The sequence below is a fragment of the Sciurus vulgaris genome (genome assembly GCF_902686455.1).
Source record: "Sciurus vulgaris genome assembly, chromosome: 3".
Lineage (NCBI taxonomy): Eukaryota > Metazoa > Chordata > Mammalia > Rodentia > Sciuridae > Sciurus > Sciurus vulgaris.
Genome location: NC_136463.1, coordinates 120,374,085 through 120,398,916, shown reverse-complemented (window position 1 = coordinate 120,398,916; position 24,832 = coordinate 120,374,085). Strand labels below are relative to the sequence as shown.

General features: G+C 32.6%; 1 protein-coding gene across 2 annotated transcripts in view; it reads left to right on the top strand.

The window, feature by feature from the left end:
- Window positions 1-24,301, top strand: part of LOC306657926 (sodium channel protein type 1 subunit alpha-like) — a 271,243-nt gene extending 246,942 nt beyond the window's left edge. For both annotated transcript variants that reach the window (XM_079134424.1, XM_079134420.1), the window contains 7 exons: window positions 3,753-3,875; window positions 10,615-10,896; window positions 13,319-13,372; window positions 14,878-15,015; window positions 17,221-17,325; window positions 18,837-19,107; window positions 21,028-24,301. In XM_079134424.1, coding sequence (XP_078990550.1) covers window positions 3,753-3,875; window positions 10,615-10,896; window positions 13,319-13,372; window positions 14,878-15,015; window positions 17,221-17,325; window positions 18,837-19,107; window positions 21,028-22,205 — 2,151 coding nt within the window. In that variant the 3' untranslated portion in view covers window positions 22,206-24,301. The remainder of the gene's footprint in view (window positions 1-3,752; window positions 3,876-10,614; window positions 10,897-13,318; window positions 13,373-14,877; window positions 15,016-17,220; window positions 17,326-18,836; window positions 19,108-21,027) is intronic.
- Window positions 24,302-24,832: the final 531 nt, after the last annotated feature.

Genomic DNA, 24,832 nt, shown 5'->3' with positions numbered 1-24,832 from the left:
TTTCTTTGTCTTTTGCTCAATGTAGTTTGTCGTATTTATTCTGTAATTCTGTGATAGTGAACCGCTGACCATGGTTCACATGATATGCTACTAAGCTCACTCCCTAGGTGATCATGTAGTATTTGGAAGATATGGGCTGATTTAGCAATTATTTAAAATAATAGGGCCAAGTCCTTGTCCCATGATTGCAGAATGGCAGCCCTTGAGTGTGTGGGGGTGCTGGACACAGATGACCAGCACAGACCCTGTTGCTGATCTAACCACTTTTTAACTGGCCAACAAGTGCCTGGTATTTCCTTTTGGAAAGATAGATTTTTCTAGAAGAAGTATAGAACTCTGGAATAAAAGTGATAGTTTAGTTGGTCCGTTTCACTCACTCTTCTGAAGGGGGCCGTGTTGAGTGCCAAAAGATGAAATCAGAGTTTCTCCCCTTCTGCTGGTGGCCGAGGTCTGCATAAGCTGTAGGTCTCTGTAGCCAAGAAACATTTTGCAGCTCTTATTGGCGGACTGTGCTCTCCAATGTTCCAGCAGACCCTAGCAGCTCACTGCCAATTTCTTCTTTCTGGGTTTTTTGTCTCATAAATTTGAAAAATTAAATCTACAGAGAAGGATGAGTGAATGTAAGAGTACTATTTATTCAAGTGTGAAGAGAAACAGAAGTCCCACAGAGCAAGAAGGGATCCAAGAGGGGTTACTGCCTGAGTGTGCTAGTCTAGGGATTTATGTAGCACTTGGTTCAAAACTATTGGTTCATATAAGTATGAACCAATATTTGGGATTTGGAAAAGTACCAACAATCATGGTTACCTGCAATCCCATTCAGGTCTACTCCACTTTCGTTTTTGCCCTCCTCAACTGAAAGGTGAGGTCATGGGGTTCATGGATGCATGGAGTCCAGGTTGCAGCGCTGTGTAAAGCTGACTTCTGCAGAGGGTGTTAGTTTCAGGTTCTAGCCAGGCACCGTGGGGTGACAAGTCAGTGCACCCTGGCTTGCCTTGATGTTGGTCTGCAGTGCCTCAGGCCAGTACTGTCATTGTGAACTCCATGCAGCCCCCATCAGTGCTTGCTCTCTGGGCTCCAGCCCCGCTAGGCTGTTCCATAGTCCTGGGACAGGACTTGCCTTCAATAGCATTTAGGTGGATAAAATAGAGAATAAAAAGCATGTTACTTAAATTTTTTTATGTTGTAAATCAAGCAGACTCATGTTTTCATCCCTGCCCGTTTATTAGTTTGAGGCCATTAAGTTACTTGGCCCCTAGTTTTGTAAAATGGTGGTATTATCTGAACAAAATTAAAGGTGCTCAATGAACACTGAGGTAGGTGAGCCACTGTTATAATTAACAAAATATTTTCTTTGATCCAGAAAAGAGTTTAAGGGGTAGAAATAAAAGGTAGGCTGCATAGGTTATTTTTACTTTTTTTTTTGCAGTGCTGGGGATTGAACCTAGGGCCTTGTGATTGCAAGGCAAGCACTCTTCCAACTGAGCTACATCCCCAGCACCAGGTTGCATAGATTATAACTCCATTATAGGAGGTAAGGTGTGCAGAGACTAAAGACATATCTACTTTATTTATTCATTATACTAGAATGTAGGCTAGATTCGTGGCAAGCCCATGATACACCAGACAACTCTTTATATCCAATAATTAACTTTCACTTACCCTAAATTAAGTGTCTAACTTCAAAATTCATTAAATATCATGTTTCATATTATCAATTTGGTAAGATTTCAGCTTTGAAAAATTATGTCCAAAATATCATGACTCAATAGGCAATGGATTTTTACCTAAAGGATGATATTCATCGGGACCATGAAGGTTTCTTATGGAAACTATTTTTAGAGAAGAGCCATACACACCTTAGATCTCCTTGATTCTAAACAAAGGTCAGAATAAAGTGATTTGAGATGTTTAATAATGTCCCCATGAAATGAATGAATTCAGAGAAACCTCAAAAAAGTAATTGCTTCTTCATATTAAAAATGGGAAGAAGTTTCTAATGAGGTTTCAAGCATTAGAAATTAAATCATATTTTTAGTACTCATAAATTTTTACTCCAGATTTTAAATCTAAATTAACCCTTTTGAAACATACTGAATTTAACTTTGTACTACTGTATTCATTACATTTCTGAGTTTTGGAGGTGAAGAAATAAGACTTTAACTATTATTACATTAGTTTTCATAGGTATTATTAAATATTTTAGAAAAACAATTCTATAAAGAATACTTTTATTTTCAATGTCATTTTAATTATTTCATAAGGACCAGTGTATCAATCTGAAAAAGACACAAATAAATATAGCTCAACACAAATAATGTAAAAAGTATGCTAAATATTAGGCAATTTACTACACTTAAAAAAATGAAAATTCTTCAAAAATAGTGTTCAGTGTATAGAATTGCTACTCTTCAAATTAAAATCATAACACTGCCTGAATATGGAATCATGGCAATTTGTGTAGAGAATTAGATTTTTCCATTAGTGTTGCATATTTCATGCAAATTAAATAAATCTATCGATTATTCACTAGTTAGCCATTTGGGGTCAGGTATCATAGCAGAAGTTGTAAATTAGTTTAGCAAATAATAAGGATGTTTTATGATGGAATTACATTTTAAATTTAATTATTTACAAAGAACTCAATTTTAAAAAAGAAAAACAAGGTATTAGTCAACTCCCCATCACCTTTAAATCCAATTAATCACATTAATTTTGACAATACAGATTATAAAAAATTTAATACTATAGTATATTAACTTAGGGTAGAGATTTCTTTTTTTTCTTCTAGTACAATACTAATTTTGTGTTTGATAACTTGCTGTAGGCAAAATGCTAAATTCAGCAGTACCAATAAAATAAAGCACCATCTCTGACATTTTTTTCTACCTGGATTTCTTCCCTATAGCATGATGATGGTGGTGATGATGATGATGATGATTGTTTTGGGGAGTTTCTGGGGATTGGACCCAGGTTTTTACATATACTAAGTATGTGCTCTACAACTGAATGATACCTCAAGTCCCTATTTCATTAATGCTTAATTTTTTTCAACTAATTGCTCAACTCATTTATATTAGTGGAGCAATTATCAAATTACATGGAATTTAGGTCATTTTTTACCTAGCTTTTAAAAATTTAATTATTAGTATATATTGATTGTGTAAATTAGTTGGTTTCATTGTGGCATTTCCATGAACACATGGAAAAAGCATATTAAATATTAGGCAATTTACCACACTTTAAAAAAAGAAAATTCTTCAAAACTGGTGTTGGGTGAATAGAATTGCTACTCTTTGTTACAGTGTATAGAATTGCTACTCTATGCTTTGCTCTTTTCTGCCCTCCATATTGCCCTCTCTTCCTTCCTCTACCCACCTGCCCCACACTAAAAATTCCCCTTTCCACATTCATGTTGACTTTTTTGTCTCCACATATGAGCATAAACATGTGATACTTGTCTTTCTGAATTTTGTTTATTTTGCTTAATCATTATTATCTCCAATGTATCCTGCAAATGACATGATTTTGATTGTTGAACTAGTACTTAATGTCTTTAAAAAATCTGTTTTTGAATTTAAGCTGAAAACACTTCCTCAAAATTTTAAAAGGTTTACTGAAATGTCCAACCATTTGTCTTCTGAATAATTATAAATTAAAATTGCATTTTACAAATTTTACATAATAACTACAGATTGAAGGATAAGAGTTCCATTTATTTATTTATTATTATTATTTGTGTGTGCCTTCAGGTTTCATTGGTCAGTTTAACAGCAAATGCCTTGGGTTACTCAGAACTTGGTGCCATCAAATCCCTCAGGACACTAAGAGCTCTGAGACCTCTACGAGCCTTATCACGATTTGAAGGGATGAGGGTAAGGAAAATGAAACACCTGAAGAATCATATATAGCCAAAATTAAGCTCAATTAAATTTAGAATAAGGAAAACATGCATGCGAAAGGAATGGCAAATCCTTGCAAACGTGCTATTTAATTCTTTTATCTGTTGCATATTTACTTTTAGGTGATATGCAAGAGAATTTAGGCCTCTCTTAAAATGATATAAAATCATTTATCTGCTGTGCTCATCAAAATGACTTTATTCCCTGATTTATTTTGGGAGTTTCCTTGCAATTCTGTATACAAAAAAGCAAATGCATTATTAAAGCATTGATATTATAATTATCTGAAGTGAATTCTATATCATGTACTTCTCCTTTGTGAAGACCCAACTGTGCTTATGACTTTTATTGAAAATAATATGTCACACATGTACATAAGAATGTGTATAAAGGAAAATATGAAGTATCATATAAATTTTGTCTTTATAATGCCAAAGTTTGCATTATTTGAATATATTCAAGGATAGATATTAAATATTAGCTGAACTTTGAATTTTTAAAAGTTACATTTAATATAGCCTCAATTTACAACTGCACATGTCTTCTTAATATAAATAGACAATAAATAAATATTACTTATAAATTCACATTTTGTGACAATAAAGTAAAATATTTATAACAAAATAAATAGAATTTATAATTTTGATTCATTACCATAGGTGATTCACAAACTAACCTTACCTGAAAACACATTGTCAGAATTACACAAAATTTCATGTTGTCCCTTTTAGGAAAACATTAAACCATTCATCATGCCACTTAACGTATTAGAAATTTTGCCACTACTGACTTCTTATTGTCCATGACTTTTATAAAAGCATGAAATATTAATTTATATAAGATGTATCTATAAAAATTTAATTCTGCTTTTTTAAAGGACCAAAATTTTTTTATCTAAAGCTGCTGAGTCCCACAGAACATTGCTCTTTTGTTACCTGAAGTTTGGTCCTGTTTGTAGAAACTAAGCTGTATTGTTAAATTATATTTGCATTTTCTAGGTCACTTATAGCCTATGTTCTGTTCTAAACTAAAATTTATAATAATTGTCACTTTTTAAGACCATCAGACTTGTTTTCAATTTTCCTAAACATATATGAAAACTTTTTCCTCATTAGAAACAGTTCAACACAGTATCACACAAATAGTGCTGCTGTATTTCTCATAGAGACTCCACTTTTTCATTAAAATGTGATCAGAAATTCTCTCCAGGGTATGTAAAAATTAAGTTTGCTTTCCAGTTAAAACATCACTTTTGTTTCAGAGCAGCAGTTTCAGTTCTCAAGAAAAATATGTACATTCTACTTGAAAACATTTTGCCTGAATTAAAATAATATATTTTAAAAGATTTCTGAAACCTGAACAATGCTAAACATTTAAACTGGTATCAACATTTCACATCTGACTTTTTAAAAAACTTAATCAATTTGTGAATTAGATGGCTATTTATTCCAATATAGAGCTCTTTATTTCTATAACAATATAGATACATTTACTTGTTTCAGAAATAACCTGATCTGTATTTATTAAGGAATAGTGCTTGATATATTATAGGAGACTAGTTATTGAATCTTGGAGTTTTGAAAACAAACTCCTTTTAGATGCTGAGAGATCATAAAACTAATCATTTAACATTTCATATTTATTAATATGGTTTCTTGCCTCATAATGACATCAGTGCACCACACTAAAATGACTGAGCTCTTCAACACCTACTTGGCATTGTAGAGTCAAAGTAAACAAACTTATTATTGATTCTATTTTTCTGCTTCTAGTATTTGGATTTTTTTACTGTGCAAAAATAGAATCATGAATGATGATGAAGTTGAAGGTAATATGATTATAGTTGGGAAGTGAAATTTGAATATATTCAGAAACTCTCATTTAATTTTTTTTCTTAGCAACATAATATTGCAATAACTGTGTCAGCATAAATCAGGCACTCATTTTATTTTGTTTTTCTGCCACTTTTCCAAAGCATGTGCTTTTATGCAACACTACTGAATAAAGCATGTTAATAGTGCTTGATAAGAACTTTAAAAGTAATTTTAAAAAGTTATCATCACGTTGCACTTTGTGTTTTGCATGTTTTATGCACATTTCTGGCTGACAGCTTTTGAACATTTATTGTATTTCAAATTTCCAGTCCAAATTTTCCAACTTGTAAAATTGAACTGAGTGAATTTATGTTGTGAATACCTAGGGTAAAATAAAATTTGTATTTCCATTTGTATTTTTCAATTTCCTAATCTAGGTAATCTTAAATACCTTTTCAAAAGAACTCAAGTATTAATTGATAGGGAAACAGACAGAGAGCATCATATACAAAACGTAACACCAAATGTTCTGTCATATCAGATTTCTAACTAATAATAAACTATATATTTCTATTTTATATAGGATAATCTTGCTCCAACTTGGATGGGGTGGAGCGCTGGTTCCTCCCCTCAGCCCTTTATTATGGGTACTGTATTACCCCTTTTGTACCTTTACTCCTTGCACTGTGACTTATGTGTAGTGGGGTGAGGGAGGGCCTGGGAAGGGTGCAACTGCACCACAGTAGGATATTTACTTCCTAATTCACAATTTTTATTTGTCTTAAATTTCTTTTGGGGAAAAATTACCTTTCTGCATTTACCTTTTGTGGATTTTAACCACAATGGTTGATATCTTCATGAAGTATCACTTAATATGATTTACTTATGTATATATTGAATTATCGACTTATGGGGTCATTATTTGATTGGTGAGGGTGGGGAACCCTGGTGTAGGACAATTGTGTGAAAAAAAATTAACTCATGCAGCTGAAGATATGGTTTGAGGTGTACATACCTTGCCATTTAGCTTCTTGGTCTGGGTTCTGAAAATGGCCAGCTTCGTGCTATCAGTCTGTTGTTATGTGTGAGCAGATGCTAAGGTGTAACATTCCAGGTTTCATATGACTGTTTTTGATTGTATGACATTTTCATTTTTTATTGTGTGAGTTTGTAGGGTTTATTCTCAAAATGTTACAAAGCAAAAATATATTAAGAAAGATTGAATAAGCACTCATCATTTATGTCTTCAATTTTAAAAAAGTTAATATAAAACAATCAATTTATTTGAATTATGCAGAATAGAACACTCACCTAAAAATAAAACAGAAGCATTGTAAGTGCTAAGATAGAAATTAGGGCTGAGTATGGTAGTTCAGTGGCAGAGCACTTGCCTAGTCTACATGAGACCATGGATTTTATCCCTTGAAATACCACAAAAAGAAGAGTAAAGAAGAGAGGAAAAGGGAAGAGAAATATATAAACTCAATTCTATAGAATAATTCACTATCGACTAAATTTCTAGGATCTCAGAAGATATCATGGTAAAAACAAAAATAAAAACAAAGCTTTATATTTAAGTTTAGGAATATTGTACAAGAAGAAGAGTTTATATTTTTGAGGTAGAAACCACAGGGATTTTTGTTTGGCTAATTGATATATCTTTCAAAAATAATTGCCTTAATTAAACCCCATAAGCCAAATTTCATTGTTAGATTTAAAACAAAGATTTTGTTACTTTTTTCCATATTCAAAAACATATGATTTTTATTTTCCCTACTTTTGATTTTTATTCATATAATGTTTTCTGTATTTCAAGTAGAGTAGCATTAGAATCCAACCACTAGTATTGATTCATTAGGAATTTCCTTTATTTGACATCTCTTTTTATGCATCTGAAAATCTCACTTTGTTTTTTCCAATTCATTCAGACCAATTCCGCCCTGCATTCCCCATATGGGAATCAATTACTGCAGTTCCCTAGAGACAGAAGAGTTAATACACCTCCCTCTGCTGAACCAAGGCTGAGGCTCTTGGGAAAAGACAATTCTTTTTATGATCCTTTGCTGTCTAATGAAATCTTGAATATGAATGGACCTTTGTATAGTATATTTCCCAATAATATACCAAATGTTTTTTTTAAGACAAAACTTTTTAGTGCTTCAGATGTATAACAACTTTGCAAATCAGATCTCGAATTACACTGCTACAGAGCACTTGCTTGCATCTAATTCAATAATGAGAATTAATTTTAACTGAAAACTGGTCCCTGTTCCAAAGTAAATCTCAAATTCATTACTTTTTCCCAAATTTTTCTTGTCTTTAGTTCTTCAATCATTCTTCTCCCATACCTGGAAGTAGCAGTTTAAAATTATGCTCTGATCAATAATTACTAAGTTAACCTTTGCTTCATTCATTCATCCAATCATTTTTATTTGCCCATATTGAAACATCACTCTTTGTAATATTCATATATTCCAGACACTCAAAGTCTTGGAAGATTCATATATACATTTTTGCATATTACATTTTTTAAAAATTTATAATCTGTAAGGATTACACAAATACGATGAACAATATGGGTAACAAAAGAGTGAAAGGAAATCTTAGGACAAGTGATAGGAGAGACTGGAAAAAGAGCATGAGATACTACTTTCTGAACTTAACTGTTTTAACTTCATCTGTCTTATTTGCCAAATGAGGACACAATACTAAATTATCAAATTTTCTCTACAGTCCAGTCCAGTGCTAGAATTCTGATTCTTGAATTCAAAGGAGAAAACTCTAGTCTCTATTTAGGAGACTAAATGAAGATGAAGTTAGGAGTGTGGTTTGAATTAAAGCCTCTCAGAAAGAAGAGTATTTAAGAAGGAGAGATTTTGGATGAGGAATTTCAAAGGAAATGGCATCTCAATTCTCTGGCAATTATATTAGCACATGGTAACTCTATTAGTTGGGGTGGCATCAAGGGTAGGTGGCCAGGGAAGTTAAAACTTGAGGTGTGGATTGTGGAGTGATATGCTTACCATGATGAGGAAAATATTTTTGTAATCACTGGGGAACCATTAAATAATTTAAAAATAGGACTTAAGGAAGATTAATTCATCTTACATGTATAGAAGGCAAGAGAAAGGAGAGTTTGACAATAGTGCAAGTAGAAAGTAACTGAGGGCAGGATAAATATGGTGACCATGAGGATGGAAAAGTGACAAAAGTGAGAAAAGGTCTGAAAAAAAGTGAGAAAGGTTTGTGAAAAGAGTGTAAGAAATAGCTATACAGAAATGCAAGAAAGTGTCTGCTCATACTCTAAATTTAATGTTGAATGTGAAACTATGTATTTTAATATGCAATTTTTGTATAACAGCAGAAAGAGCATTTTAGTGTGGATGACAAGTAAAATATTCAGAAAAGGATGGAAATGAATAATAACTTGATTTCAGCTTTCAAATCTCATCTAAAAGAAATCTGACTGTATCCATACATTTAGAATGAAATATAAAATATGGTTTTATTCAGTCAATTTTAAGATAGACAATAAAATAACATAAGGTGTTTCAGGTTGGTCAACTGCGTAGGTCACATTATCTGGTTCTCCCTGGATAACTAACTCAACCTGAGTTAACTTTTTCATATCCATTCCCCATGCTATCATTACTGGTTTCATTATTTCCTTTAGCCCACTAATCACACTGTCTTATATCCTCAGAAGGCCTAGAGTTCTGTAGAGACTTCAAACAGGGCTTGGAAGTATAAGGAATGGGTTTTTGTATTTTTTTATCCAGACAGATACAAAATTTTGTTCTAAAAGGACACTGGCATCAAAAGACAAATATAAGGTTATTTTGGTGCCTGTTTACTTTGAATCCCAATTGACAAGAATAATAGAGGTACATAGGTGAAATTAATCTCACCTTTTAATGTTCAGTCTGAGACATCAGCCACTTGCAAGCATTTTAGAGTTTGTCTTTATCTTCCCTCTTAGATATTCATGTGCAGCTCCAGTGGGAACTATGGAGAAGGAAGCAAGGACTACAGTGTTGTCAAATATGAAAACTCACATTTTTAATTTGTGGTCCAGAAATAAAGATAAGAGGGGGTAAAAGCCTATTTCCATAGGAGAAAAGTAGATAATAACTGAGTACAGAACTTAAAGCAATCACATCAGATTTGGGAACTGCGTATGGTATCCCTCCTTTTCTTATTTTCTTAAGAAACCAATTACTGTTTCATTTAAAATAAGTTTATTGGATTAAACTCAGTAAATGAAACAACTTATATGACTGGAGCTTGAAATAAACGATGTGATGATCTAATGAAATACATAATGCTAAATTGTCTTGCTTCTTATGCAAAAATTATTATTAGTCATAGCAATGCATGATTAATTAAGGCCAAAATTATATTAGGTATTATATGATATTCTTATTTTTATACCTCTGAATTTTTTATTTATTTTAAAAGTATAATAGTCGAATCAACTCATGCCCAAATGTTTTAGTTTTGTTCTTTAATATATTGCCTTCTTTAAATGAGTTAATCTTCTGTATAGGATTTCCAACTTCTCTTTTTTCTAGTAAGCTGCACATATTCTGTCTTCATCTGGCAGCAAGTTACTCTGATTTTGCTTTTCCTTTAATCTGTTAAAACTTCTCCCTTTTCTAAGCTTTTCAAAATTTTCTTTGTTATATTGCCTGTATTTGTTTTCCTAAGCATATTACTTGCGAAAAAGTGGATTTCATTTCAATATATTTTTTACTTTGATTTTAAAAGCATACTCTAGGACAAGTAGTTCCTGATAGGAAAAAAAAAAAAATAGAAAGACTAAAGATTACTAGGGGAATGTCTTTTCTTTTTTAACCAATAAGAATTCTGACTTTTCTTTTTTTCCATTTGTGTATTAGGTGGTTGTGAATGCCCTTTTAGGAGCAATTCCATCCATCATGAATGTGCTTCTGGTTTGTCTTATATTCTGGCTAATTTTCAGCATCATGGGCGTAAATTTGTTTGCTGGCAAATTCTACCACTGTGTTAACACCACAACTGGTGACATGTTTGAAATCAGCGAAGTGAATAATCATTCTGATTGCCTAAAACTAATAGAAAGAAATGAGACTGCCCGGTGGAAAAATGTGAAAGTAAACTTTGATAATGTAGGATTTGGGTATCTCTCTTTGCTTCAAGTTGTAAGTGAACACTATTTTCTCTGAAATATTTTATTGTTCAGAATAATAACAAAGTAATGACTACGTCTATTATCAAGTTACTAAGAAGAACGTTTATAGCCTCTTTTTGTAATTTTGATTTATTAGTACAAGTTTGTGAGCCCCGGTGGATGGAAACTTCATTACACGTGCAAACATGGTCAATATGGTCAATAGTGACTGAGTATATTTTTCTTTTTTTTTTTCCAGATTCCTTTCACTTCCCATATGAACAAGTTGATCATTAAATCGATAACTTTGCTATCAATTTTTTCTATTGCAATTGAAAACTTTTTTCACTGACGGAGCACCTCTCTCCCTAACATATACTTAATACCCAATTAGATTGTAAATGATTTGTAGGAATCAACTGCTCTTTAGTTATATTATTCTGGATTGGAGATTCAAGAATGATATTTAAGTTTTATAAATAAATTCTCACAATAAAATGGAAATAACACTTAAGAGCACCTGGACACAGAAATTAAACACAAATAACTATTGTCTTAACTCAAATGACCTTTAAGTACCATTGTTTAATTCTATTTTATCCTAAATATCCTACTATGTATATAATGCTAGTTTTCTAGAAAATGTAGTACATAATTAATAAACACAAAAAACACAAAAGATGACAAAACTAGAAACATTATTATGCCACTTTTATCTGCAACCTCATTGCAACAAAGCAATGATTAAAAATGGATCATTTAAAAAATATAGCTGAATGATGCTGCTCTGATTTGTCTTCTAAAAACTCAGCTTTAATACAAAAACAGAGCCTGTCTAATTTCTTCAGTTGTGCTTCTATTGGGTCTTTAGGGCAGAAATCTATTTTTGTTCACTGGGATGACATTTTCAGTTGTTCAACCAGAACGATCACTAAGCAAACAACCTAACACTTGTCAAAATCCTCTTATCGTTTTCTTTGGTGTCTGTGCTATGATTTCAATTCCTTCCACCTTTTTGTTGAAAATTCTTGTTTTTCTTCTGGACATTTTTAACCTACTCTTTAAAATTTTTTTTTTTTTTTTTTTACTTGTAGAAGGCACAATATCTTTATTTATTCATTTGTTTTTATGTAGTGCAGAGGATCGAGGCAAGCACTTCACCACTGAGCTACAGCCCCAGCCCCTTAATCTACTCTTAATGTTCTTGCAATCAAAATATTGACTTAGAGAAATCTAGCAAAAATGATTTATTTAATAGTACAGTAAATACAGAATAACGTTTCTTTAGACACTTATCCTATTTACTAGTATCCGCACTTGTAAATGTCACCAAAGCATATTATTTCCTCTATAAAACTGAGGAAAGAAAATTTGAATATTTTAAGCAATCCTTAAAAATGCTAAGATCCTGAAAATATAAAATCCTTTACAAAGCTATTAAATAAATTCTGCTACTTAAAAAAAAGTGCCTTAAATACTGCTTCATAGTTGACTTTATACAGAATCACCTCTGTTGATTAGTAATTCCTTGAAATTTTTCCGTGAATCTACTTTTCTATTCCTGCTTCAAGTTTGTAAAGGACTTGTTCTAGCTTTCACTGACCAAAGCCCTTGACACAGTCAACATTTCTCTTTGATGTTCAAAATATTTCTATTGCTAAGAATCTTAACTTTCTTTTTCCATCACAACATATTCATGTGACTTTCTTCTCATGATGCTACCACTCTACAGTGTTAGAATTATAAAACAGATACTAATACAGATACTGAAAACTCTTAGGCCCCTTCATTGGCTAAAGAATAGTCATATTACACCCACAGAGCTCAAAAATTCATGCCCTGTGTCCAGTAACCAATTACAATAAATTATTAGATTTGGAATCCTTTAAACTGAATACCAAGTATCTACTATATTGTTTTCCACTTCTCTTGCCTTCTGTGCAAGAAGTACAGAGAAGTGGAATGTAAGATTATTTCTGCATGTTTGGCTTCAACAGTCGTAAAGGAATAGCTTCAATAGTTACTTTATATGTATATCATATGATCCTTAGGTTGTTATAAAAAGCAGAAATCTAAAATCAGTAACTTTAGATTTTGACAAATGATAATCAGATCTGATTTTTTTCTTTTTTGGCTGTTATAGATATGATCAAATGTGTTTACATATGTAAGACTTTCTGAAAGTGGTCGACCAAATTGTAATAGCACTTTAAATTTCATGAATTCATTAATTCTAAAGAATAGAGAATTACTTATAAGTTGATTATCAAGCAGGATGATCTATAAAATGACCATTTTTTAAATTTTGTGATTTTGGTCCAATCCAAAATCCCTATAAACTTGTTTTGAAATATTTTTCAAAAACATTTCTTTAAAATGTATCTTTAAGAATATTTATGAAACATCTGAAGTATTTTTACTCCAAAGTAAAACATGAATGTCCTTTTTAATAGGCTACATTTAAAGGATGGATGGATATAATGTATGCAGCGGTTGATTCCAGAAATGTAAGTATTCTTTGTATCATAGCCTTTTTATAATACTGATAAGGTGCTTAAATTAACTCAACAAAACAAATGTAATGAGTCTATGTTGTTTAAATATATTCGGGAAAATATATGACTCAGTTCAATACTTGAGTATAGCAACGTTTATCAGTAAGATCCCATTAAGATAAATTAAAAGCATGAATTATTTTGAAAGTCAAAGGAAACATAAGCTCATAAATTTAATAACTAACAAATGTCCTTTTTGTTAATATTTTTCTATTTCATTTCCTTTTTATCCACAAATTTTATAATCAGTAGTAATTTTGGTTTGCAGAAGCAGGTGTGAACAAATATATGATTGCCATCAGTTGCTGAGAGGTATAATTACCCACTGTATTAAACAACATCAAAAGCTGCAGATACTGTCTTGGGACCTCAGATTTCCATAGCGGTCTCTTTCAAATTCATTCTGTCATATGATGTCTACATCCATAAATTGATTAGATCCTTTGACAATGTTGTTATCACTTCTTTGGCTAGTAGATTCCTCTAAGTATATATCACCTAAGACTTATTTATCTAACTCCAGCCTCTTCCATGCTTCAATATTTGAACTGACATCCATATTTATTCTAATTTTAGTCTTCAAAACATTGTGAAATTTAGTATTGCTATTGCCTTCCTCTTCCCTTTCTGAGGTCTCATCTGTTTTAAATCGTGATCCATAAAGATAACTTTAACAACTTTTGTCCCTGTAGTTTTTAGACTGAACTCATAATTTGATCTTTATCTTTCTTGAAGCCACAAGTGACTTTTCCTTCTATGCCGAGTACCTTCCAGATAGCCTCCAGAATTGTGTTATTTCGCCTTTAAGTATATTTTGCTTTATGGGTTTGGTCAGTTTTAATTCTACTGTCACTAATAAGAGTTGAATGTATCTGGGAAGTAGGTGTAGTAACTCTTTACTTCTTTACTATCTTAAAAGAGCACCATGCCTAGTTATTATACATAAAATATAGAGGTTAAATTATGAATTGAGGATTTATAAAATGAACTTTCCAGTTATGTCTATTCAATCTGAAAAATCCAGCAAATGCTATAATGTCGGGGTAGGATGCCAAACACATAAATATTATTTGCTACATACATTCTTGCATATATGAATGATTGTTTCTAAATGTATTCTACAGGTATTTGTAGAAGTAATTTTCACTGATTTTTAAACTACTAAAAAACTTTATACATCTTAAAAACCTGCCAGATTTAATTGGTTACTACCCAAATAGCAAAATATTAATTGTAGTTACACAAAATAGATTCTAGAGTGTCATAATGACAATATTTTTTCACATGAAAATATCACTAAAGAATAATTTTAGAGATTTTTTTAGAGTTAGTTGACACAGGGAAAAATGCTGAAATATTACTAAGTACATTATTTTCTATAATCATGAAAAAGGACCGGTGATATTTCCCACATTAAAATAAATTGTAATGTTTTGCAAAATATTCTCCTTTGGTAGGTGGAACTTCAGCCCAAGTATGAGGAAAGTCTATACATGTATCTTTACTTTGTTATTTTCATCATCTTTGGGTCCTTCTTCACCTTGAACTTATTTATTGGTGTCATCATAGATAATTTCAACCAGCAAAAAAAGAAGATAAGTATTTCTACTATATTCTCTCTTGAATTAGAAAAATTAATATTTAGAATACTTTATTCATCAAAAGAGTACTTGAATTCAGAGAACAAGTGATTCTATATATGAAAATCTATTTTTTTTTTTTTCTGTTTCTCTGCCATCAACTACTGCTCTCTTTCAGGCTGAAGAAAGCTGAGAATGAATGTTCACATTTCTGTTTATAGGTTCACAAAACTCTGCTCTTTTTTCTTTTTTAATTAAGAATCAACATTGCCTGTCTTTTGAAAGAAAATAATTTCTAAAAAACTGCAATAAAAACAAAACAAAACAAAAAACTTTAGGAATGTTCCACTTTGCCATGTTTTATCCTTGTAAATCCTCAGGCTCCTTTACACACATCATCCTTTAAAAGATTACTAGAGGTTGAAAAGTGGGAGAAAAGGGGAGATAAGTGGAGACCAGATTTAATCAATGTACACTGTGTCCATATATTGCAGTGAAATACAGAGCCCCATTGATATGTACAATTAATACATATTAATCAAAAATTAAAAATGAACTTAGAATCTTTGCAAGAAATTAAGCACGAGATATAAACTTTCTCAAGTGTTTCTTTTCATACTTTTCCCCTTCATTGATTCCTTTTATAATTTCCATTACTTTCCCTCAGATATTTAATTATAACCTATCACTTCTGGTCTTAAATTGTACAGTTTTTTTTGTTTGTAATTATCGTTTATGAAGCTCATTTTATTGTTTAAATATGTTCAGTATAGAAAGCATGGAAAGTAAACACATGTCACCACTTGGGATAACCACTATCCACATTTTATGTTCTATTCAAAGTGTTTCTATATATATTCTTATGTTAAAATTCGTCTTTTATCTACAACTTAAAATTATATTCAACAAAAGTATTTCCCATTTTCAAGTCTTCATGTATACATTATCAGAAATTATTTAACCATTCCCTAAGGTTGATAATTTAAATTGCTTCTAATCTTTAATGATTTAAACAGTACCTTGTCCAAAGTTTTTGTGTCCAAGAAAGAATAAAAGAAAAAGAAAATGGGTTTATAATTATTACTTAGTATAAATTCCCAGAGTGAAGTGTTTTGCTTCTCCAAAATAATGTAGGCATCTGAACTGCCAGTTAATATATATAAATGTGCACATGGCATTATTCCCTTGCTGGCGTCAAACCTTTTTTTTTTTTTTTAATATTTAGTATTTGATAAGATGAAAGCTACATTTATTTTAATTTTTATATCTTTTCTTACTAATAGATTTTAATGTGATTTTAACTGCTTCTCAGCCACTTGAATTTCTTTATGTACTGTTACTTCTCATTTTCTTATTATGTAATCATTAATTTTTTTTCACTACAAAACATTCTGTTCCTAATGCTAACATTATTCTCTTTACTAATAGCATTGCCTTGTCAGTATCAAGCTACTCCATTTCACTCATCAGCCTGTGTCCAACCCTCTTTCCCTACTATCCTTTCTCACACCTGCCATACTTAGGATTTCTGATTCATCCCTCAACTGGTCCACTTCTCTTTCCATTCCTTTGTTTCAGTTCTTGACACAGTCAAGTGACTTTTCATGACTAAGTTCAAACCATCTTGCAACATACATCTCTTTAACTCTTTGCTTCATTTGAATAAGAAAATCATTGTATTTACATTAGAAAAGTAATATGTAGCCAGGTACAGTGGCACACTCCTTAATTCCAGTGACTGGGAAGGCTGAGGAAGGAGTTTGAGTCCAGCCTGGGTAACCTAATGAGATGCAGTCTCAAAATGAAAACTAGGTAAAAGGGCTGGGGATGAAGCTCAGTAGTTGAATCCCCTGGGTTATATCCCCAACACAAAAAAAATGTAATATGTGTATGTAAGGGACTAAATATTTAGTATCTCAGTGAGCCAAATTTTACTACTCACTGAGTATATGATCTTAGGTAAGCACTTACAGTTTCTGTTTTTTCTTTCTCAATATAATAATAATAATAATAATGTCAATTTTGAATGAGTATGAGAATTAAATGAAATTACAGGTCCTACAAAATACTTTAAATTGCTTAAATTTCAAATCCTCAGCATAATCATGCTAATTGGTTCAAAATTACATTACCATTTTTAACTGTCCCTTTTTATTGTAATTGAAAAATTATGCACAAATGGACACAGTTTTAACCAGTTTTGATTTTTCTTTTCTATACTTTGGAGGTCAAGACATCTTTATGACAGAAGAACAGAAGAAATATTATAATGCAATGAAAAAATTAGGATCGAAAAAGCCACAAAAACCTATACCTCGACCAGGAGTAAGAAATATCAAATGATATGGGGAAAAAGTATACAAAACCAAAAACTTGTATGAGTTTTCTCACAGAAGAGAAATCAGTTAACATTGCCAACAACAAAATTTTCTTTCTATTTAGAGTGTTGTTAATTCATACTTTTATGGTAATGGTTAAAAAAAAAAAAAAAAACTAAACTAAAGACTGAACAAGAAGACATAAAATGTACCTTTGTCTTCAAAAGATTTAGAACTACGCAATTAGAATCCAAATTAAATGGCCAGAGGAATCGTAGATGATTTTAGCTGCAGAGAGAGTTAATTATCTCTTTGTAGAGTAGTTGCTATTTAATGCCAGGAAATGGGTGAACCTCAGGATGGGGCTAAGGAACAAGTGACTTCCTACTAGATTAAGATGTTGGTGAATTGTTCAGTGAAGTAAGACTTTACTTTCATTTTATGTTTCACTAGAAGTACTGAGTGTTTTGGAGGAGGAAAGAATTTCAGCAACTCCCACTTGTATTGACCATAAATTAAGAAATTACTAATGTCTTACAAACCAAGGTTGAAAATTACATTTCAACACAATAAATAACAATCCTCATATTTCCTCATATTTCTAAACAAGCTGTGAAAATGGAGGGGCTTTGCTCACAGTAACAATTTTTATGACAATGATCATTGAGCTTTAATTCCTTGGGAGCATCAGAGAAAATTCATAACACTAGGCCAGTATTGTTTTCTTGAGAACGATGAGAAATATATACTTATTGATACTTATTACTAGAAGTAGAAATGAGTCAATAATGTGTATAGAAAATGTAAGATAGTAAATATCCCTAGAATTTTTTAATGGTCAGGGAAATAGGCAGATGATGTCCTTCAATGTCTGACAGTGGCCTACAGTGTCTGAATAGAACTACAAATCAGTGACAAAATGTGAATTATTTTTTCTTTTAACATCAAAACAAGGAATGTCATTCTGGTCTGATTATCCCTGTGGAGGTTCAGCATTTTGTTTCTGACATTCCAGTGGAGACTGTTTAGTGGAGAAATATCACTATTGCCATATGTGGAATTTAACTGTATGTATCCTGGGATTTCCGAGTTCCCTTTAATAATTCTTTGAGAATAAAGGAAATTGAATATTAATACTATTATATTTTGCACTACAACTGATCATAGTGCAACTGATCATGGGAAAGTTTGGTAACATCAAATCAAACAGGTTTTTCACCTCATCATTTTGATATGTTGATATGCATTTTGTTACCTTTGACGGGAGTGTATAATGTGATGTTTCCTATCAGAAACTCTTTGGACAAGGAGTCATTATTCTGAGGAATACATCCAGACAAACAGCAATTTAGATAACTAAATTTTAATTTTCAATATTCCATAAACCATCCCTGACAAAAATCAGGGTCAACAATGATGTACAATACTAGAAAGTGAATTAATGCAAAAATTTCTGATGCATATGCTAATGTGAAAAAATAAAACTCTGTTGCTAAAAGCATTTCTGTTTCTCTACAGAACAAATTTCAAGGAATGGTCTTTGACTTTGTAACCAGACAAGTTTTTGACATAAGCATCATGATTCTTATCTGCCTTAACATGGTCACAATGATGGTGGAAACAGATGACCAGAGTGAATATGTGACTAACATTCTGTCACGCATAAATCTGGTGTTCATTGTGTTGTTCACTGGAGAGTGTGTCCTGAAACTCATTTCCCTCCGCCATTATTATTTTACCATTGGCTGGAATATTTTTGATTTTGTGGTTGTCATTCTCTCCATTGTAGGTAAGAAATATTCAAAATCTCTCAAATTCAGTTCAAAAAAAGTGAAAGGTAGAACCATCAACTTTGAAACAGAGGTCCTCCCAACATTTAATCACTGTGAATATTTTGATGCATTTCATCCAGGAGTGTTTGTTTTTCTTAAAAAGTAGTTTTCTAAAATATATTAGTATTGTATTCCATTCTGTCCATTTTAGATACTGAACACATTATTTGTCAATATAGTAAAACCTCCTTCAATTGAAATGGAAGTATGCTATTAACTAAGATAAAAGGGTTTTCAAGATGTTGATAATGAAGATGTTATATAGTATTTAGAGGGTTCTTTAGAAGAGGACTAAAATTTTAGTCTGGTAATCAGGAAAGACATTATATTAGAGGCAAGCTATGGAGACACCAGCATGTAGATACTGGTGGAAGCTAGTTGAAAGATAAGGAAAAACATAGTGAAAAGATAATAAAGACATGGACTAAATGTTAGTAGATACAGAGATTTTCTACCTTACCATAAAAATGAGTTTTTACTAATCATGCACAAATGGGGTAAACTAGAATGTCATTTCCTTAGTCATGCTTCAAAGACTGGAATGTGCAATACAGCTCATGAACAATAGCTCATTTCATAAAAGATACTAGAAAAGCTCTTGTGAAGGGAAGACATCTCTGTGTGTAGGCGTGAAATGTTCACTCTCGCCTAAATGAGAGAAAACTTTGTTGGGCAGTTTTTCATATCATCCCACGTTGAATAAATTGGCCTTAAATCCAATTCATATATTATATGTAATCTTTGATTCCCAACCTAATCCATGATTATAATCCTTTCAACTCAAAGGCATTTACATTTTTGAGCTATTCTTCAGAATAGTCTTTATTTAAAAGGAAAATGGGGAAAGAAGCTTAAAAAAGAAAATTGATACCAATATCAGGGAATCAAAATGAACATTAGCCTTGGATTCTTTCAAATGGAAGCTCAGAGAAACATCAAGTTCACAGATGCAAACAGCATCAAAAACTACTTTTGGATAGTAAGGTATAAAACAAGGATTTAGGATTTGGAAATTTTAGAAAAAAGAAATTATATTTATATGAATTTATACTAACATTATTGGCTGCTGTTGTTCAGCCAGGCTTGTGCATTAATTTATTTTTTTAGATTCTGAGTTGGGAATGTAAGGTAAAAACAGATTAGCAACATCCCTCAAAGACAAAAATACTGTAGTATTTAATTTATTGTTGAATGTCAAAATCAAAGGTTATTCATAATTTAGATAAGATAGATAACAAACACAAAAGGGTCCAATTGTTAACAATTTGTGAATATAAATGGAGAGTAGGTAAGTATTTATTGTATTATTTTGCAACTTTTCTATGGTAAATCTGGATTGCATATACATTCAGTCCTCCATATCTGTGGGTTCTACATCTGTGTGTTCTTTGTTTACAAATCACAGACAAAAAAAATTTATAGAAATTTGCATCTCTATTGAACATGTACAGACTCCTCTTGTCCTTATTTCCTATATAATAAACTATAACCTACTTATATAGCATTTACTTTGCATTATGTATCATAAGTATTTTAGAGATGATTTAAAGAATACAGAATGTGTTTACATTATATTCAAGTACTATACCTATTTGATGGGACTTGAGCATCCATGAATTTTGGTATCCTAGGAGTGGAAGGGAGTCCTGGAATCAGCCCCCTGTAGATATTGAAAGATGATTGAATTATGTCTAGGTGATATTTAAGAAACATAATTGAATTTCAGTCCTCTGAACTTACCTTGGAGCCTTAAAAACTTAAGTGTTATTTTAATGAATAATTTTTTCACTGTTTGTATTCTCATTTTTTTTCTTTTCTTTTCTTTTTTTTCTTTCTTTTTTTTTTTTTTTTCATTTATTTGTGCTATTTATCCACAGGAATGTTTCTTGCTGAGCTGATAGAAAAATATTTTGTGTCCCCTACTCTGTTCCGAGTGATCCGTCTCGCCAGGATTGGCCGAATCCTACGTCTGATCAAAGGGGCAAAGGGGATCCGCACACTGCTCTTTGCTTTGATGATGTCCCTTCCTGCCTTGTTTAACATTGGCCTCCTGCTCTTCCTGGTCATGTTCATCTACGCCATCTTTGGAATGTCCAACTTCGCCTATGTTAAGAGGGAAGTTGGAATTGATGACATGTTCAACTTTGAGACCTTTGGCAACAGCATGATCTGCCTGTTCCAAATCACCACCTCTGCTGGCTGGGATGGATTGCTGGCACCTATTCTCAACAGTAAACCACCTGACTGTGACCCTAATAAAGTTAATCCTGGAAGCTCAGTTAAGGGAGACTGTGGGAACCCCTCTGTTGGGATTTTCTTTTTTGTCAGTTACATCATCATATCCTTTCTGGTCGTGGTGAACATGTACATTGCTGTCATCCTGGAGAACTTCAGTGTTGCTACTGAAGAAAGTGCAGAGCCCCTGAGTGAGGATGACTTTGAGATGTTCTACGAGGTTTGGGAGAAGTTTGATCCTGATGCAACCCAGTTCATGGAATTTGAAAAACTGTCTCAGTTTGCAGCTGCTCTTGAACCTCCTCTCAATTTGCCACAACCAAACAAACTCCAGCTCATTGCTATGGATTTGCCCATGGTGAGTGGTGACCGAATTCACTGTCTGGACATCTTATTTGCTTTTACAAAGCGTGTTTTGGGTGAGAGTGGAGAGATGGATGCCCTCCGAATACAGATGGAAGAACGGTTCATGGCTTCCAATCCTTCCAAGGTCTCCTATCAGCCAATCACTACTACTTTAAAACGAAAACAAGAGGAAGTATCTGCTGTTATCATTCAGCGTGCTTATAGGCGACACCTTTTAAAGCGAACTGTCAAACAAGCTTCATTTACATATAATAAGAACAAACTCAAAGGTGGGGCTAATCTTCTTGTAAAAGAAGACATGATAATCGATAGAATAAATGAAAACTCTATTACAGAAAAAACTGATCTGACCATGTCCACTGCAGTTTGTCCACCCTCCTACGATCGGGTGACAAAGCCAATTGTGGAAAAACACGAGCAAGAAGGAAAAGATGAAAAAGCCAAAGGGAAATAAACAAAAACAAATAAAAATAATTGGGTGACAAATTGTTTACAGCCTGTGAAGGTGATGTATTTTTGTCAACAGGACTCCATTAGGAGGTCAATGCCAAACTGACTGTTTTTACACAAATCTACTTAAGGTCAGTGCCTACAATAAGACAGTGACCCCCTTGTCGGCAAACTGTGTGACTCTGTGTAAAGGGGAGACGACCTTGACAGGAGGTTACTGTCCTCACTACCAGCTGACACTGCTGAAGACAAGAGACAAAGTGGCTACGCAGACTGTAGGGACCAGATTAACGGGGTGCAAACCTATAATTTGGGGATTGTTTAACATGAAACACTTTAGTGTAGTAATTGTATCCACTGTTTGCATTTCAACTGCCACATTTGTCACGTTTTTACAAACTCTGTTAGTGGATTCATCTTTTTTTTAATCCATATGTTGTTTGTTATATGTGACTATTTTTGTAAACAGGATTTCTGTTGGGAAATAGACTCAAGGACCCCTTTTACAGGTATGCCACCTGGGGGTCATGACAGCCACATGGCCCTCCCACCTTCACCAAGACGTGGTTTGCATGAAGGCATGCTGCACTTAGAGATCATGCATGAGGAAAAGTCACAAAGGAAGCCACGACAGTTCTTAAGCAGTTCTTAAACTTCATCTGTTTCTGGGAGGGTAGCTGGGTGATAACTGGAGGTGCCTTGCTGATCTTGTTTCATCCAATCTAGCCCCTAGACCAAGTAGATTGTTTGGGGTAGGCCATTAAGTCTTAGCAGGTGCAAACTTCATCCAAATGTCTGGAGTCATAAATGTTATATTTCTGTTTATTGTATTAAAAAACTCTAAATAATGAGTATTGATCCTCACCCCCAACCCCCAGAAGACTGAATTGACCAAATGAATCCTTTATAAAATTCTGCTTAATCCTGCACTTTGTTTAGCCATCTTCAGCTCTCAGCAAGGTTGACACTGTATATGTTACTGAAATGCTATTTATTATGTAAATAGTCATTTTACCCTGTGGTGCACGTTTGAGCAAACAAATAATGACCTAAGCACAGTATTTATTGCATCAAATATGTACCACAAGAAATGTAGGGTGCAAGCTTTATACAGGTAATATAATGTATTCTGTACCATTATAGATAGTTTGGATGCTATCAATGCATGTTTATATTACCATGCTGCTATATCTGGTTTCTCCCACTGCTCAGAATCTCATTTATGAGAAACCATATGTCAGTGGTAAAGTCAAGGAAATTGTTCAACAGATCTCATTTCTTTAAGTCATTAAACAATAGTTTGCCGCACTTTAACAACTTTTTGGTTATTTTTAAATTTTAAGTGGATAACATGGTGTATAGACAGATTGTACAGACATGTTTAAAAAAACACTGCTTAACCTGTTAAAATGTGTTTAGAATTTTATAAGCAAATATAAATACTGTAAAAAGTCATTTTATTTATTTTTCAGCATTATGTACATAAATATGAAGAGGAAATTATCTTCAGGTTGATATCACAATCACTTTTCTTACTTTCTGTCCATAGTACTTTTTCATGGAAGATATTTGCTAAACAAGAAATGAAAACAAGACTGGGTAGTTGTAGATTTTGCCTTTTTATTATTATATTAGCTAATTTTAGATTATTTCATAATTTTAAAGGGCAAAAATAGGCTCACAACTCACATCCAAATTTTGCTTTGCAACTGGAAAGGGTATAAAATTTGATTTACATTTTTGGTAGTGCTGCACTAACTAATTGAAGGTAGTGATTACTTTTCATTTTTGTCTTTTTTCTTCCTAACTTCTGTTTATATTTTCATTTCCTTGGAGTCATGCTGCTTTAAATTGCTCTAAGTATAATGTTGGCTTTGCAATTTTTTTTTTTTCCACAAAAAGAGAGAGTAGTAAACTTGTCAATTACATCAGGACATTTTCTGTTTCTTAAGAAGCAAATCATAGGCTCCTCTTTTTCTTAAAACTACTTAGATAAATTGTATTAGTGAACTGCATGCTGGAAAATGCTACTATTACCCTAATGATGCTAACCAACATTAAAAATGTGCAAAACTAATAAAGATTACATTTTTTATTTTATTGTTTGCCCATTTGCTTATTGTTAGCAATGTTTTTCAACCAGATGGAGATATTTTTATTTTATAGTTGGGGGAGAAGGAGAGCTCAATGTGTGCCTGCACACACACACACAACAGGCAGACAAGAAAATCTGGAGTTGAAATGAGAATGGAGTGAAAGACCTCTCTGAAGCTACCAGCAGTGGAGTGTGATCTTTATTAGGACAAGGAATGGGTGCCAAAGCATAAACAGGTGTTTCTAGGGGGAAAAAAAAGAAGTATAGGAACTAGAATAATAGGGAATGGCCCACTTGAGCTATAAAAAAAGCCTTTAAATATTTATTAAAAAATTCAAAAATGCCATATGTGAGTAGGATATTTTTTGCATCTTCAGAAACTTTCTTCATGTTTTCCCATCCTGCTATTTTAGGAGAGTGGCATTTTTGCATTGTATCAATGACTCCGCCTACTTTTGAGCTCCCAATTATTTGACCAGTGGGAAGCTCTTGCAGGGAAACATCACCCCCACAACCCCACCTGAGGGAGGAGAATG